This window comes from Oncorhynchus tshawytscha, linkage group LG28 (genome assembly GCF_018296145.1).
Source record: "Oncorhynchus tshawytscha isolate Ot180627B linkage group LG28, Otsh_v2.0, whole genome shotgun sequence".
In the NCBI taxonomy this organism is placed as follows: Eukaryota; Metazoa; Chordata; class Actinopteri; order Salmoniformes; family Salmonidae; genus Oncorhynchus; species Oncorhynchus tshawytscha.
The window spans coordinates 44,606,055-44,624,802 of NC_056456.1; the positions used below are offsets into that span (position 1 = coordinate 44,606,055).

At 45.1% G+C, this 18,748-nt stretch overlaps 1 protein-coding gene across 1 annotated transcript; it reads right to left on the reverse strand.

Moving 5' to 3' along the window:
* Positions 1–296: 296 nt before the first annotated feature.
* On the reverse strand, positions 297–17,994 carry LOC112242070 (vimentin A2-like). Its single transcript, XM_042308107.1, has 9 exons — positions 17,339–17,994; positions 16,811–16,871; positions 10,720–10,815; positions 7,772–7,936; positions 4,651–4,776; positions 3,894–4,114; positions 3,030–3,073; positions 2,799–2,884; positions 297–1,862 (listed from the first exon to the last, which is right to left on the reverse strand). Exons 1-9 carry the CDS (start codon positions 17,887–17,889, stop codon positions 1,812–1,814), a joined length of 1,401 nt encoding a protein of 466 aa, XP_042164041.1. The 5' UTR covers positions 17,890–17,994; the 3' UTR covers positions 297–1,811.
* Between the last annotated feature and the right edge of the window lie 754 nt (positions 17,995–18,748).

Below are 18,748 nucleotides of genomic sequence, written 5' to 3' on the forward strand. Positions count from 1 at the left end.
CTGCTTTCATGGCCTCCACTCTCTCATCACGAAAAGTGCCTGGAAGTGTAGAATTTCCATTCCCATTAGGGGGAACAAGTTGTTTAGGTGTAATCAGCATGAATTAGGTCAGCTCAACAGTAGAGGTACTGTAACAAGTTGAACCAAAATAAAACTGTTTAGGAGAAATCAGCATGAATTAGGTCAGCTCAACAGTAGAGGTACTGTACGTTTCAGAGAACTGCAAATGGTGGCCTTATGGCACAAAGGAAATTAAGAGGATTTAGTACATCAAATAACTTCCCTGAGACCGAGGATGTCTGTCTACCAGTTTTATTGTTCTTTAGATGAACAGTGTTTAATGTGTTGCTCTTCCGCTAGACTGACAGATGTAGGACCGGTCGTGAAGGACAGGCTGTGAAAGACAGACCGTGAAGGACAGGCCGTGAAGGACAGGCCGTGAAGGACAGGCCGTGAAGGACAGGCCAGCTGGTTCATTCAGACAAATAATTATATTGTATCTGGTAACATTGACTGGTTTTTACAGAGTTAACAAAATATTGCTGTGACGACAAATGTAATGTTTCTGTCGACTCTAGAGTCTCTCCATTCCCTCTCTCTCTTCTCTCCCTGTCCACCACCTAGAAGTAGTGCAAACATGTCCTAGAATAACAGTCTCAGCCCTAACGTCTAGCTCACAACAGTTGGAATATTCTAGCAGGCTCACACAGTAACAAGACACTTGAAGCAGGCTTGGATGGGTGTTTACTGTGGGTAGGTAGTCCTGTCTGGTTGTTTACTGTGGGTAGGTGGTCCTGTCTGGTTGTTTACTGTGGGTAGGTAGTCCTGTCTGGTTGTTTACCGTGGGTAGGTAGTCCTGTCTGGTTGTTTACCGTGGGTAGGTAGTCCTGTCTGGTTGTTTACCATGGGTAGGTAGTCCTGTTAGTCCTGTCTGGTTGTTTACCGTGGGTAGGTAGTCCTGTCTGGTTGTTTACCGTGGGTAGGTTGTCCTGTCAGGGCGTTTACTGTGGGTAGGTAGTCCTGTCTGGTGTTTACTGTGGGTAGGTGGTCCTGTCTGGTGTTTACCGTGGGTAGGTGGTCCTGTCTGGTTGTTTACCATGGGTAGGTAGTCCTGTCTGGTTGTTTACCGTGGGTAGGTGGTCCTGTCTGGTTGTTTACCATGGGTAGGTAGTCCTGTCTGGTTGTTTACCGTGGGTAGGTAGTCCTGTCTGGTTGTTTACCATGGGTAGGTAGTCCTGTTAGTCCTGTCTGGTTGTTTACCGTGGGTAGGTAGTCCTGTCTGGTTGTTTACCGTGGGTAGGTTGTCCTGTCAGGGCGTTTACCGTGGGTAGATAGTCCTGTCTGGTGTTTACTGTGGGTAGGTAGTCCTGTCTGGTGTTTACCGTGGGTAGGTGGTCCTGTCTGGTTGTTTACCATGGGTAGGTAGTCCTGTCTGGTTGTTTACCGTGGGTAGGTAGTCCTGTCTGGTTGTTTACCGTGGGTAGGTAGTCCTGTCTGGTTGTTTACCGTGGGTAGGTAGTCCTGTCAGGGTGTTTACCGTGGGTAGGTTGTCCTGTCAGGGTGTTTACCGTGGGTAGGTAGTCCTGTCCGGGTGTTTACCGTGGGTAGGTAGTCCTGTCCGGGTATTTACCGTGGGTAGGTGGTCCTGTCAGGGTGTATACCGTAGGTAGGTAGTCCTGTCTGGGAGAATGGTCCAGAAACATAATCCAGATATATAACAGACAGATATATTGTTTATGGCTGCGGGTTATAGAAATAGAATCTAGATACAAATATCATCTATGTTTTTCTGTGTTGTAGATGGCTGGTCTCTAGTTGAAGACATCGATGGGGTCGTCATGGTTCATGGACTCATTGATCACCTGTTGGGGAGGGAGAGAGAGGAAACAGTTAACACCTGGTCATAACTGGACCCTGTGTGGCTCAGTCAGAGCATTGCACCAAGGGTCTTGGGTTCGATTCCCTTATATGTATGCATGTGTGACTCTTAGTGGCTTGGATAAAAGCGCCTGCTAAATGGTATACTAAGTAGGCCACATAGGCTTGTTCAAGGTGTCCAACCATTCTGCGTGTAACGTGCTTTGATGATTAAATCCAAAGAGTCCGATTTAATTGTAATTTTTCATATTTTTATTTTTTAAGCTCTATTGACAGAGTGCCACATTCTAGCAGCGACTTTGATGATTTTACATGTGGTGTTCACAACTGTAAAGTTGTTTCTGCGGGTCGTAAAAAGCTAGATTACTGGACATGAACACAACACCAGCTGAACTACATGTAAAAGGTTCTGCTCACTGCACCGTTGACGAGGCACAGAGAAACGCTTGTTTTTCTGATAACTCTTTGACAAAGAACAGGAATTTATATGAAATGCATATACTAAAATATGAAAATACTACATGTCATGTCTCAAAATCTATATACAGCTTATATTGTTCATGTCTGTCAGTTAGCCTTAATTCTCTCACAGCATCCAGCCTAGCTGACACAATGCTATTATCTGGCCTCCATTGATTTAGTCACCCGAGTCTTGGCCATCCTACAAGGGTAGAAACTCCAAGAACATGGATTGAATGGATTATGAGATGTGGTTTGGACCATTGTCCATCCCTGGTCTGTGTGTCTGAACTGATAATATGTATACAGTAGAAGCTCAGATTTACAGACCAAATCAACCCAGTGAACAGGGAATCTGTGTGTCTCAGGTGGTTGTGGGTTCGAGTGTCACGGGGCACCAGTACCAAAAGCTTTCAGAAGATGGATGCTTTACGTCACTCTGGATAACAAGCTGACCGTACCTGTCCATCTCTGGTCTCGATCGTCTTGATCAGAACCTTTTTGGACATTGTGGTTTCAACCATGGGTCTGGAATCCATCATGGTTTCTATAGCGACAGATGACAATGAAGAGAGGAGTTTTTCTACAGCATATTATTGATAATTGATACAGCATATTGTTTATAATTGATACAGCATATTATGAAGTGATTTCTATCATTGGTGAGCGAGTATCTACAGAACAGGACCTACCTCTCAGGTTTAAGGAGGAGAAGTTTGGCAATGGAGAGGTGATTCTGAAATGAGAGGGACCTTTGAGTCAATCAGTATTCTTTGTTTTCCTCATCTCTGAGCAATGTCTCAATGTCCTTCATCGTCATCACCATCACTATCATCATCATCGTCTCATCACCACCACCACATTCATCACCATCATCACCACCATCACATTCATCACCATCACCATCACCATCACATTCATCACCATCATCACCACTATCACCACATTCATCATCACCACCATCACCACCATCACATTCATCATCACCACCATCACCAACATCACATTCATCATCATCACCATCACATTCATCATCATCACCACCACCATAATCACTACCACCACCACCACCATAATCACTACCACCACCACCACCATAATCACTACCACACCAATAATCACTACCACCACCACCATCATCATCATCATCACCATGATTACCATCATCATCACCACCACTACTGTCTTCATCATCACCACCACTACTGTCTTCATCATCATCACCATCATCATCGCAATAATCATCATCACCATGATCATCATCATCATCACCATCATCATCACCACTACTGTCTTCACCATCATCATCATCACCACCACCACCACCATCATCACATTCATCACATTCATCACCACCACCACCATCATCACCATCATCATCACATTCATCACCACCATCACCATCATCACATTCATCATCATCATCACATTCATCACCATCATCACATTCATCATCATCATCATCATCATCACCACCATCATCATCAGTAGTAGAGTAGTAGTATCAGTAGTTCCCTGTAGGTACTGTAGCTATCTCTATGCCCAGGGCCATTTACCTGCTCTCCTCTCCCTCCAGTAGTTTCCTGTAGGTAGCTATCTCTATGTCCAGGGCCATCTTGACATTGAGGAGATCCTGGTATTCTCTGAGGTGTCTGGCCATCTCATCCTTCATGTTCCTAATGTCCTCCTCCAGACCACTGACGTTGTCCTGGTAACCAGACGACTCCATACTGAAGTTCTCCTCCATCTCCCTCATCTGCCGCTCCATAGACTCATTCTGAGAGGAGGAGAGGGGAGAGAGAGCAGAGGGGATAGACAGAGGGAGAGAGAGAGCAGAGGGGAGAGAGAGAGAGGGAGGAGAGAGAGCAGAGGGGATAGACAGAGGGAGGAGAGAGAGCAGAGGGGAGAGAGAGGAGGGAGAGAGAGGGGGAGAGAGAGGGAGGAGAGAGAGGGAGGGGAGAGAGAGCAGAGGGAGAGAGGGAGGGAGAGAGAGAGGGAGGAGAGAGAGGGGAGGAGAGAGAGGGAGGAGAGAGAGCAGAGGGGAGAGAGAGGGAGGAGAGAGAGCAGAGGGGAGGGAGGGAGGAGAGAGAGCAGAGGGAGGGAGGGAGAGAGGGAGGGAGGGAGGGAGGGAGGGAGGGAGGGAGGGAGGGAGGGGGAGGGAGGGAGGGAGGGAGGGAGGGAGGGAGGGTGGGAGGGAGGGAGGGGGAGGAGATAAAGAGCAGGTAGAGGGAGAGCAAGCGAGTGCCATCACTCGAACAGAAAATGCTGACTCACTAGACAGATTCCTCTTAGTGTGACAGGTGCTGTACTCACGCTTCCCTTCAGGGCATCGATCTCACAGGTGAGTGCCTGCACCTGGCGTCTGTAGTCATTAGCCTCCTGCTTAGCAATCCGTAGAGACTCGTTGTTACGGGCTGCAGAATCAGTCAGGTCAGCAAACTGCAGACAGGAGAGATAGACCTGAGACTGTCAATATGCATGTCTATTAACACTGTACACGAGAGAGAGACCTGAGACTGTCAATATGCATGTCTATTAACACTGTACAAGAGAAAGACTTCAGGAGACAGTAGGAAGGACGTCCCCATCCACATCGACAGGGCCGCAGTGGAGAAAGTGAAAAGCTTAAAGTTTCTCGCCGTACACATCACTGAAGATCTGAAATGGTTTACCCACACAGACAGCGTGGTGAAGAAGGCGCAACAGCGCCTCTTCAACCTCAGGAGGCTGAAGAAATTTGTCTTGGCAGCTAAAACCCTCAAACTTTAACAGATGCACAATTGAGAGCATCCAGTTTGGGCTGTATCACCGCCTAGTTCGGCAACTGCACCGCCCAGAGCCGCAGGGCTCTCCAGAGGGTAGTGAGGTCTGCACAATGCATCATTGGAGACAAACTACCTGCCCTCCAGGACACCTACATCACCCGATGTCACAGGAAGGCCAAAAAGATCAAGGACAGGGGTGCATCTGGTCAGTCAGAGGGGAGGGAACAGGGGTGCATCTGGTCAGTCAGAGGAGGGAGGGAGGGAACAGGGGTGCATCTGGTCAGTCAGAGGGGAGGGAACAGGGGTGCATCTGGTCAGTCAGAGGAGGGGGTGCAGGGAACAGGGGTGCATCTGGTCAGTCAGAGGGGGAGGGAACAGGGGTGCATCTGGTCAGTCAGAGGGGGGAGGGAAACAGGGGTGCATCTGGTCAGTCAGAGGGGAGGGAGGAAACAGGGGTGCATCTGGTCAGTCAGAGGGGAGAGAGGTCAAACAGGGGTGCATCTGGTCAGTCAGAGGGGAGGGAGGGTGCATCTGGTCAGTCAGAGGGAGGGAGAACAGGGGTGCATCTGGTCACAGGGGTGCATCTGGTCAGTCAGAGGGGAGGGAGGAAACAGGGGTGCATCTGGTCAGTCAGAGGAGGGAGGGAGGGAACAGGGGTGAATCTGGTCAGTCAGAAGGGGAGGGAACAGGGGTGAATCTGGTCAGTCAGAAGGGAGGGAACAGGGGTGCATCTGGTCAGTCAGAGGGGGGTGCAGGGAACAGGGGTGCATCTGGTCAGTCAGAGGGGAGGGAACAGGGGTGCATCTGGTCAGTCAGAGGGGAGGGAACAGGGGTGCATCTGGTCAGTCAGAGGGGAGGGAACAGGGGTGCATCTGGTCAGTCAGAGGGGGGAGGGAACAGGGGTGCATCTGGTCAGTCAGAGGGGAGGGAACAGGGGTGCATCTGGTCAGTCAGAGGGGGGGAGGGAACAGGGGTGCATCTGGTCAGTCAGAGGGGAGGGAACAGGGGTGCATCTGGTCAGTCAGAGGGGAGGGAACAGGGGTGCATCTGGTCAGTCAGAGGGGAGGGAACAGGGGTGCATCTGGTCAGTCAGAGGGGAGGGAACAGGGGTGCATCTGGTCAGTCAGAGGGGGGGAGGGAACAGGGGTGCATCTGGTCAGTCAGAGGGGAGGGAACAGGGGTGCATCTGGTCAGTCAGAGGGGAGGGAACAGGGGTGCATCTGGTCAGTCAGAGGGGAGGGAACAGGGGTGCATCTGGTCAGTCAGAGGGGAGAGAACAGGGGTGCATCTGGTCAGTCAGAGGGGAGGGAACAGGGGTGCATCTGGTCAGTCAGAGGGGAGGGAACAGGGGTGAGGCCACCTCACCCGACTCCCAGTCCCGCCGCTCTCCCTTCCCTCTGCTGAGAAAAGGGGACCGTCTTCCAGCTGATGGCAAAACTCAAGTCACACTGCATTATTTCTGACTCATTCACCAAATCATGTTGTTAATCCGATGTCCAGTTAAAGTGGAATATTCCTTGATGTAAAGACAGACAAGCAGCCAGTAGTAGGGAGAACGCACATTGTTGGCTTATAGAAGTGTTGAATACAAAGTGTTGACAGTGCTGAGTAAGAACTTAAACATGAAGTCATATAAACAGCAGCTCTGTGCGGTATTCGTTAAGTCTCTCTCTAGTCATAGTTTTAAACGTTTTGAAATCTCTCAGTATCAACTTTGCTGTGTGTTCAAGGCTTCTTTTTCAGTCTATGGAGCGTGGAAATTGCAGACACGTGATCTGATTGGCCAGCGCTAGGCCTATAGGTCCACTTGATTTGCTCTCTGGGCCTGCCGGGTAGGTCGGAGTTCTACATCCAGACACATGAAATTATTCAAAATGGGAACACTTTGTTTTCCCGGCACTAGGGCTGCTGAATCAAGTGCACCTACACATGAAATGGATTAAAATGGGTTAGGGGACTACTGCTGTAGGATATAGGGTAAAGGGTATAAGGTGCAGCCTACCTTAGACTTGTACCAGTCTACAGACTCCTCTAGGGTATAGGGGGTAGGGTGTAGGGTATAGGGAACAGCCTACCTTAGACTTGTACCAGTCGTCTGACTCCTGTAGCGTATAGGGGGTAGGCTGTAGGGTATAGGGGGTAGGGTGTAGGGTATATGGGGTAGGCTGTAGAGTATAGGGAACAGCCTACGTTAGACTTGTACCAGTCGTCTGACTCCTGTAGGGTATAGGGTATAGGGGGTAGGCTGTAGAGTATAGGGAACAGCCTACCTTAGACTTGTACCAGTCGTCTGACTCCTGTAGGGTATAGGGTATAGGGGTAGGCTGTAGAGTATAGGGAACAGCCTACCTTAGACTTGTACCAGTCGTCTGACTCCTGTAGGGTATAGGGTATAGGGGGTAGGCTGTAGAGTATAGGGAACAGCCTACCTTAGACTTGTACCAGTCGTCTGACTCCTGTAGGGTATAGGGTATAGGGGGTAGGCTGTAGAGTATAGGGAACAGCCTACCTTAGACTTGTACCAGTCGTCTGACTCCTGTAGGGTATAGGGTATAGGGGGTAGGCTGTAGAGTATAGGGAACAGCCTACCTTAGACTTGTACCAGTCGTCTGACTCCTGTAGGGTATAGGGTATAGGGGGTAGGCTGTAGAGTATAAGGAACAGCCTACCTTAGACTTGTACCAGTCGTCGGACTCCTGCATGTTCTTGGAGGCCAGGTTCTCGTACTGAGAGCGGACGTCCCTGAGAGCGCCCGTCAGGTCTGGCTTCACCACATCAATGTCCATCTGCACCTGCTGCGACACCTGCACCTGAGACTGCAGCTCCAACAGCTCCTACAGACAGGAGTCAGAGGTCAGAAAGGGGTCAGCACCTGAGACTGCAGCTCCTACAAACCGGGGTTAGAGGTTAGAGAGGGGTCAGCACCTGAGACTGCAGCTCATACAAACAGGGGTTAGAGGTCAGAGAGGGGTCAGTACCTGATACTGCAGCTCCTACAAACAGGGGTCAGAGAGATCCTATGAATTAGGTTTGAAGAGTTAGCGAGGTAACTTTTGTCAACTCTGAGTTCATCTCGGGATAGCAAGTCGTACGAATGTGGCCCAGCTTTAAGCCAGGTACATTTCTATGGAAACGAATCCTTCAGAACTAACCTGCTCCGGGGCAGGCTAACTCACAGCTAACCTCACTGACCCTGAATGAAATGACTGAGCCACGAGTTAAGACCAATGAAATCAGATTCCCTCCCTCTTGCAAATATTGCGTCATCATCCCCTTGATTTGAGGAAGACGACTAATGAAATATTTGACGAATCAAATGTGTGTAAAAAATGTTAATATTAAAATACCTACCACATTATTTAGTAAAGACAGAATGCATTTGAAACTTCTGGAATTGTGAAACGTTTGTATGACATAATAACATGTATTTTATCGATAGGAACAGGTGCTTGAGCATTGATGAGCACACTAAAGACGGCATTATTAGGAAAGTTGAGCAATAAATCAAGTAGGCCGGGCCTATAGAAAGCTGATGGGATCCTCCTCTTTTTAATAGAGTTCATCACTCTGTTTTCTCACACAATTGTATAGCTTATAGAAATGTTGAGCAAAATGAGCTCATGGGCTCTCATGAAATGTTTGATTAGATTTTCTATTACGTTTGCATTGATGTCAGAGTGATTAGAGGGACAATAGAGTGATGAGTACCAGGCAGGCAGCAAGTTTGGTAGGCTACTGTTACTGTAATTTAATTATACCAATATGTATTCATTAATTGAATTCCCTTAATCTATTTTATGAGAATTTGTAAGATTCTTGTTTGCATAAAATAGACGGAGACCAGCCTTATCAATAATAGGTAAGATAATTTATTCTCGGAGTGCGCTGCCACGTTACCACGAGCAACAGTTTATATACAATAACATGACGTCATTTCATTGCTTAACAGAATCCCCTCCTCTCGACCGGGACAAAGTGAGGTTAAAAGTTCATTCTAACTTACTAACACACTCCCAGGTCACACAACATAATTGAATTAACTTTTGACCCCTCAACATTATCAATCACTCACTTAGCTGACAGTTCTAATTAACAGAAAACCTAGGAATGCACTCACTTCCTTATCTAAAACACCCCAGAGCTCGGTTTCGTCGGTTCAACCATAGGTTAACTACCTTATCTGTTTACTTAATCCACAAACCATTTCTTTCTTCCTAGTTGGAATGGTGTTCATTAACTTCTTCGAGATAGGGGGCGCTCTTTTAATTTTTGGATAAAAAAAACGTTCCCGTTTTAAACAAGATATTTTGTCACGAAAAGATGTTCGACTATGCATATAATTGACAGCTTTGGAAAGAAAAAACTCTGACGTTTCCAAAACTGCAAAGATATTATCTGTGAGTGCCCCAGAACTAATGCTTCAGGCAAAACCAAGATGACATTTCATACAGGAAATGCCCCAGATTCTGAAGGCGCTGTGTTCCAATGTCTCCTTATATGGCTGTGAATGCGCCAGGAATGAGCCTGCCCTTTCTGTCGTTTCCCCAAGGTGTCTGCAGCATTGTGACGTATTTGTAGGCATATCATTGGAAGATTGACCATAAGAGACTACATTTACCAGGTGTCCGCCCAGTGTCCTGCGTCGAAATTATTGCGTAATCTCTAGGTCTACACAAATAATCTTTTTGTAAAAACTGAACATTCGCTATCTAACTGAGAGTCTCCTCATTGAAAACATCTGAAGTTCTTCAAAGGTAAATGATTTTATTTGAATGCTTTTCTTGTTTTTGTGAAAATGTTGCATGCTGAATGCCAGGTTTAATGATATGCTAGGCTATCAATACTGTTACACAAATGCTTGTTTAGCTATGGTTCAAAAGCATATTTTGAAAATCTGAGATGACAGTGTTGTTAAGTTTAATTACTCCTTGTCTGTGTCACACAATCCCTTCTTATGAACTCATTTTGTTAATCAGATATAATAAAACAGAGTATAAGTTTACTTAGTTACAGTTCCATTTAAAATTATTTGTTCAGTCATTTAATCATAATTTTCCTATCAGCTACTAATGATCATCGGCAGCATCAGAGATTGGAGAAGCCTAATTACCGTGACTAAACAGTCACGTGGAAATTGACTGCGGTCATGACTCGTGACCGCTGGTGTGGCGGTAATACGGTCATCCTAACAGCCCTAGCACTGACTCGCACATGGATTGATGTTTCAGCATTGACTCAATGAAGTGTTCAGCATTCAACTAGCCAGGTGCGACATTACAAACCCGCTAGAGTAAGCTGCGGGCAGATGAGCAATTTCCACCGTCGTATTTCCACCGTCGTATTTCCACCGTCGTAGTACGGATAAAGTCTGAGCTGGAATGTGAAGCTAACTGAAGCTGGTTAGCATTAGAAAACCCTGAGTAGATCTAGCATGCTTCGTAGGATATCCCTCTGGGGTTAGAGGTCAGGGGTAAAAGAAGGGGGAGGGTGTGTGAGAGATAGAGTGTGGGTGTGTCAGTGTTGTTGTGTGTGTGTGTTTACATCCGTGTGTGTGTGTGTGCGCGTGTGCATGCGTGTGTTTTTGTGCATGTTTCCTTGCGTGTGTATGTGTTCTGACCTCATCGTGTAGTTTCTTCAGGAAGTTGATCTCCTCCTGAAGCGACTCCACCTTCCTCTCCAGGTCCAGACGAGACAGAGCTGCGTTGTCCACATCCTGAATACAACATGATGAACAGGGATAACCACACACACATACATTTTCCTCATAGGTCAAGACAGAAATGTCCTCATGAAACTAATTATTTCTCTCTCGCCTCTCTTTCTGTAACTGACCGAGAGATGACCAGAGCCAGACGGGTCACATTGTGTCTCGCTCTGATAACCCCGGCCAGTCCCCCTTCCCTCCCTCCCTCCTCCAGACAGAACTCTAGTGCCCTGCTATCCTCCCCTCTGGCTCCATAGGTCTCCTACAGCAGCCAACAGACCTCTCCCACTGCTGCCAAAATAGAGGCCTGGTCAGCCAGCCGTACTGACAGAGTCTCGTACAGAAGCCAACAGACCTCTCCCACTGCTGCCAAAATAGAGGCCTGGTCAGCCAGCCGTACTGACAGAGTCTCCTACAGAAGCCAACAGCCAGTCACCTAAAGCCAGCCATCTCTACAGCAGGCTGAGGGCCTGAGCCAGTTCTGCCGTGGTAGACCTCATGATAAATATATGGGTGGTATGGACCAGAAGCTCTACAGCAGGTCTGGATGGATGGCTGACAGAGCAGGATCTGGCCTGTGGGGTCCAACCGGAGATTGGGCCCCCCAGATAGCATATGATTTTTTTTTTTAGAATGACAGTAAATGAGCTTTAAAACAGCTTGAACATGTTTCTCTCAGCCTCATTGTAAAATATGTAGACTGGCAGGAAGTTAGCTCAGGGAATCTGGAATGTCGGGATAATCCTTGTCCGGGAGGAACATCTATTTTTATGGATTTTGATGCATTACTTGAACTTAAAATGTACATTCAGGCAAATTTTATAAGAGAAAAGATTTGTTTGGGGAATTTTCTAAATACTTTCAATATTACTCATTTCCATGTCGGCGCTATGTCTGGAAATGCCCTAGTCCCGGAGCAAAGGATCCCAATTTCAAACGCTCCCAAATAGTTTGTAAAAAATAAAATAAAAAACGGCCCATAATGGATATTAATGATCGTATGTAGTTTCTTGCAATAGCCCTCTAACTTTAAATAACATTTTGTTCAAATGTTGATTCCTGAAAGATGTGTCCGGAGATTTGATCAACCATCAGATGTATCTAAATATAGGGCCACCTATACCGTAAGGACCCCTTATTCATGTCCTCATTACATGTAGAGCAACAAGACCATTCAGGGTCTGGAAAGTTCTCTACTGTTGATAGATATAAACAAATAATACTGGAATCCCCATGGTTACAACCATGAACTGTCACCTACACCTGCCTTCAAATAGAACATTTCATTTGGAGTCATGAAACACCATTGTTACTGTCTATACCAGTTGAATGAGGAAGAAAAGTTACATTGTTGTCAACTCCGTAAAACATCAACTCTGTCAGAGTGCTGAAAGACCTGATAGAATGGTTGTTTTTATTGCCGATTTTTAGATTCATTATTTTCCAGATTTTACAAATGTTTGTTTTTTTTACCAAAAATGTCTGTTTTGAGTATCTGTCAACTCCGTCACTGATGGTTAACCCTCTTAAGATCGTTTTTTTCTGGTCAGTATTCTGAAAAAAAAAATTGTAATCACTGTTCTGCAACATATGCTTAAACAACTGAAATATTTGCTGTGCTGTGACATAAGAGATGTTTTTACTTTATAAATGTTGTTTTATTTTCCAAATATAGAAAAACATGTCAAAATGCAAATGTTAGTGAAATTAGCCCTGGAGCATCCAATAGTGCTATAAATCCTGTAGTCCCTGTTCACTCATGACTGCATGGCCAGGTACGACTCCAACACCATCATTAAGTTTGCAGATGACACAACAGTGGTAGGCCTGATCACCAACAACAACGAGATAGCCTGTAGGGAGGAGGTCAGAGACCTGGCCGTGTAGTGCCAGGACAACAACCTCTCCCTCAACGTAACCAAGACTAAGGAGATGATTGTGGACTACAGGAAAAGGAGGACCGAGCACGTCCCCATTCTCATCGCCGGGGCTGCAGTGGAGCAGGTTGAGAGTTTCAAGTTCCTTGGTGTCCACATCACCAACAAACTAACATGGTCCAAACACACCAAGACAGTCATGAAGCGGGCACGACAAAACCTTTTCCCCCTCAGGAGACTGAAAAGGTTTGGCATGGGCCCCCAGATCCTCAAAAGGTTCTACAGCTGCATCATCGAGAGCATCCTGACTGGTTGCATCACTGCCTGGTATGGCAACTGCTCTGCCTCCAACTACAGAGGGTGGTGTGAACGGCACAGTACATCACTGGGGCCAAGATTCCTGCCATCCAGGACCTCTAAACCAGGAGGTGTCAGAGGAAGGCCCTAAAAATGGTCAAAGACTCCAGCCACCCTAGTCATAGACTGTTCTCTCTGCTACCACACAGCAAGCGGTACCGGAACACCAAGTCTAGGTCCAAAAGGCTCCTTAACAGCTTCTACCCCCAAGCCATTAAACTCCTGAACATCTAGTCAAATGGCTACCCAGACTATTCACATTGCCACCCTACACCACTGCCACTCTCTGTTATCATCTATACAAAGTCACTTTAATTAACTCTACCTACATGTACATGCTACCTCAACTAAACGGTGCCCCCCGGACATTGACTCTGTACCGGCACCCCCTGTATATGGCCTCCACATTGACTCTGTACCGTAATACCCTGTATATAGCCTCCACATTGACTCTGTACCAGTATCCCCTGTATATAGCCTCCACATTGACTCTGTACCGGTACACCCTGTATATAGCCTCCACATTGATTCTGTACCAGTACCCCCTGTATATAGCCTCCACATTGACTCTGTACCGTAATACCCTGTATATAACCTCCACATTGACTCTGTACTGGTACCCCCTATATATAGCCTCCACATTGATTCTGTACCGGTACACCCTGTATATAGCCTCCACTTTGACTCTGTACCGTAACACCCTGTATATAGTCTCCACATTGACTCTGTACCGTAATACCCTGTATATAGCCTCCACATTGACCCTGTACTGTAATACCCTGTATATAGCCTCCACATTGACTCTGTACCGTAATACACTGTAATTAGCCTCCACACCCCCCTGTATATAGCCTCCACATTGACTCTGTACCGTAATACCCTGTATATAGCCTCCACTTTGACTCTGTACCGTAACACCCTGTATATAGTCTCCACATTGACTCTGTACCGTAATACCCTGTATATAGCCTCCACATTGACCCTGTACTGTAATACCCTGTATATAGCCTCCACATTGACTCTGTACCGGTACCCCCTGGATATAGCCTCCACATTGACTCTGTACCTCCACATTGACCCTGTACTGTAATACGTATATAGCCTCCACATTGACTCTGTACCATAACACCCTGTATATTGCCTCCACATTGACTCTGTACCCACATTGACTAATACCCTGACTATATAGCCTCCACATTGACTCTGTACCATAACACCCTGTATATAGCCTCCACATTGACTCTGTACCTGTAATCCACCCTGTATATAGCCTCCACATTGACTCTGTACCGTAACACCCTGTATATAGCCTCCACATTGACTCTGTACTGTAATACCCTGTATATAGCCTCCACATTGACTCTGTACTGATACTGTATATAGCCTCCACATTGACTCTGTACCGTAACACCCTGTATATAGCCTCCACATTGACTCTGTACCGTAACACCCTGTATATAGCCTCCACATTGACTCTGTACCGTAACACCCTGTATATAGCCTCCACATTGACTCTGTACCGTAACACCCTGTATATAGCCTCCACATTGACTCTGTACTGTACCCCTGTATATAGCCTCCACATTGACTCTGTACCGTAATACCCTGTATATAGCCTCCACTGTACCGTAACACCCTGTATCCACATTGACTCTGTACTCTTGACTCTGTACCGTAACACCCTGTATAGCCTCCACATTGACTCTGTACCGTAACACCCTGTATATAGCCTCCACATTGACTCTGTACCGTAACACCCTGTATATAGCCTCCACATTGACTCTGTACCGTAATACCCTGTATATAGCCTCCACACCCCCCTGTATATATTGCTATTTTTTACTGCTCCTCTTTAATTACATGTTACTTAAATATGTTATTCTTATCAGTATTTTTTGAAACTGCACTGTCGGTTAGGGGCTAGTAAGTAAGCATTTCACTGTAATACCTGTTGTATTCAGCATTTCACTGTAAGGTCTACTACACCTGTTGTATTCAGCATTTCACTGTAAGGTCTACACCTGTTGTATTCAGCATTTCACTGTAAGGTCTACACCTGTTGTATTCAGCATTTGTATTCGGCACACGTGAATTTTGATTTGATTTGAAAACAAAAATAAGTTAGCAGATTTGTATGACATGTTTAAATAATCTAATGTTGGATTTTAAACAATCAGGGCCTTTAATAACCTTGTACTGCAGTGGGCTAAATCAGGGTCACACAGAGTGATTCTGGGTAGTCTTAAACAGATCTACATTGAAACAAAAGAATACATCTCACACACATGGTTATGGGCTTAAACAAAGACACCTGTACCATGTCAGATATGGAGTTGAAATGTATAACATGTTGAGTTTGCCTCCCAATATTACACTTTATATATGTCACAGAAGACTGAAATATAACTAAACTGCTTGACATAGAAACACCGGATTTCCTACGGAGAAAAAAAGTTGATGGATTTTAAAATTATTGAAAATATTAAAAATCCTACGGAGAAAAAATTGGATGTTGATGGATTTTAAAATTATTGAAAATATTAAAAATCCTCTCAAAGTTCAAATCCCCCAGTCTAGGCCCTGTCTTAACCCACTGGGCTCCAAAAATGAATTATTGGTTAAACAAAGGTGAAACATTGAATTTGGCATTTACTACTATTTTTATTTAGCCAATAGTTTCAGCTTTCATGTTCATGAGCATGGTTACAATTACATTCCACCCATGATGGCAACACCCACCCGTAGCACGCGCTCCAGCAGGTGTATCTCACTGATCATCCCTAAAGCCAACACCTCATTTGGCCGCCTTTCCTTCCAGTTCTCTGCTGCCTGTGACTGGAACGAATTGCAAAAATCGCTGAAGTTGGAGACTTTTATCTCCCTCACCAACTTTAAACATCTCCTATCTGAGCAGCTAACTGATCGCTGCAGCTGTACATAGTCTATTGGTAAATAGCCCACCCATTTTCACCTACCTCATCCCCATACTGTTTTTATTTATTTACTTTTCTGCTCTTGTGCACACCAGTATCTCTACCTTTACATGACCATCTGATCATTTATCACTCCAGTGTTAATCTGCAAAATTGTAATTATTCGCCTACCTCCTCATGCCTTTTGCACACAATGTATATAGACTCTTTTTTTCTACTGTGTTATTGACTTGTTAATTGTTTACTCCATGTGTAACTCTGTGTTGTCTGTTCACACTGCTATGCTTTATCTTGGCCAGGTCGCAGTTGTAAATGAGAACTTGTTCTGAACTAGCCTACCTGGTTAAATAAAGGTTAAATAAAAAATAAAATAAAATAAAATAAAAGAGGGCGAATTGGTCATTGCTGATATTTTGATGGACCAAAGGATATTATATTTCAAATGTTTAAATAAATAAATCTCATTCTATCTCTACACCCATAGAAACAAAAACAATCCCATTAATCTATATTTGCATCTTTGTTGTTGTTGTGAACAGCATTACTCAAACATGGATTTATGGAACAGTGTAAAACTAACATCTATCATTGAGTGCAGACACAGTATCAGAATGAGTTTCTGATGTAATAGGAGATGGTTTGGAGCGTTGTATAACATGTTTTATCAACATTTTCATAATGCATTGAGGTCAATGACAAGTGATGACTCTCTGTAATGAAACAAAATATTTAAAACTACAAGCACAGAAACAGTGAAAATAAGGCCACATGTTTAAAAAAAAATGGGTGAACTTCCCCTTTAACTAAGATGTGTGGTAGTATGAAGCTGTGTCCTACCCCTCTGAAGCTCTGCATGGTACTATCAGATTCCTCACGCTGCATCATCTCCTCCTGCAGTCTGGAAAGCACAACATACTGTACTGAGGAAAATATCTTGTGTTATCTGTGTTAGAGAGTCCTTTCAAGACATTCAAGAACACTTTTAAAAGTGCATTAAAAGTGTGTAAAATCAGACCCCAATATGCAACAACAACAAACTGGCATTTTAACAGCCACCGCTCATTCAGAAGTTGGGATGGTCTCACTAACTCACTATGTGCCTGTCGAATTAGGAGCACGCAATGCATTGTTGAAAATAAAGTCATTACTAGCGCAATCACACAGCCAGGGTCTAATATTATCACCTAGACACCTAGACCCCTATTAAATAATGTTGACTCTATGTAGTCAATTACTCGACAACTACATGGGTAGTGTCTTGTGTCTTGTAGTGCAATCAATGAATAAAACTTTCATTGTATAGGATATAGCGTGGTCATTAATTACTCCATAACTATTCGGTAAACATGTAACTGATTGTCTTACTTCTCTCTGAGCCGGTCTATATCATCAGACAGGTTGTCCCGGTGCACTTCCACTCGCGCCTTCTCGTTCGTCAACTGGTCCACCTGTCGCCGCAGCTCGCGCATCTCGTCCTCGTATAGGTCCCCGATGCGGGATCGGGACGTGCCCTTCCCTCGTAGCTGCTCGAGCTCTGCCTGCAGGATCTTATTCTGCTGCTCGAGGAACCGGACCTTCTCGATATAGCTCGCGAAGCGGTCGTTGAGCGACTGCATCTGAGCCTTCTCGTTGGTCCGGTTGGTCTTGAACTCGGAGTTCACGGCGTCGGACAGAGAGAAGTTCAGGGTTTCGGAGGACAGCCGGGGCATCGGGGCGCTGCTGCGGAGCCGCTGGGTCCTGGTTGCGTAGACTCCCGGAGCTGCGGAGGACAGGCCGAAAGAGACCCGAGAGGAGCGCACCGCCACCGGGTTGGAGTACAGCTGTCGGCTGGAGGGGTAGGAGGACGAGTGGCTCATGTTCCTTTCCCCACCAAAATACTTCTTATAGGAGGACTGAGGACCACGGGCTGCTGTCATCCTGAGATGTTCGGTCTCTTCTGTAGAGCTAGTTAGGTTACTAAGTTTTAGTTTCTCTGGGTTGGGTCTCTCTAGTTATCGTTCAGCGGACACGGGAGGGGGGTCACTGGGACCGTATTTATACCCCGGTTTTTATGCTAATGAGTTTGAGTGACAACAGGGAGTTTGAGTGACAGTTTGGACATCCTATCACAGGCTGATAAGACACTTGGTGCCCAGAGACATGGATAACTAGACTTGACTTTTCCCATTGGACAAGCTTCATTCCTATTATAACTTCATAATTTGATCCATTACGGAAACGTCAAGGGGCAATGGCAGGTAACTGAGCGGTTAAACTTCTGCCAGTGTACCCTTGAGCAAGGCAACATATCCCTAATTGCTCCAGGGTTGCTGTTGATAATATTGGACCCTGGCTGTGTGAAATATAATATGACACTATAAGCACCGCCTAATTATTATTATTATCATTATTATTGCCATTATTTTCATTGTTATGATGATTATTATTGTTATTATTATTATCATTATTAGTATTGTTATTATTATCATTATTATTATTATTATTATCATTAGTATTATCATTATTGTTATTATTATTATTATCATTATTATTATTATTGTCATTATTATTATTATCATTAGTATTATCATTATTGTTATTATTATTATCATTATTATTATTGTCTTTCTTTGCATCATTTCTCAAAGAAATATAACTAATGTCACATTATGTGGCAATTGAAAGTCTGTAGAAAATGTTGATATGTAACTTGTTCGTGAATGTTGAATTTGTAGTGTCTCTCCTCTTCTGCTGCAGGTTGCTACAGTCAGGAGGAGGACGTGCAATTAGAACATT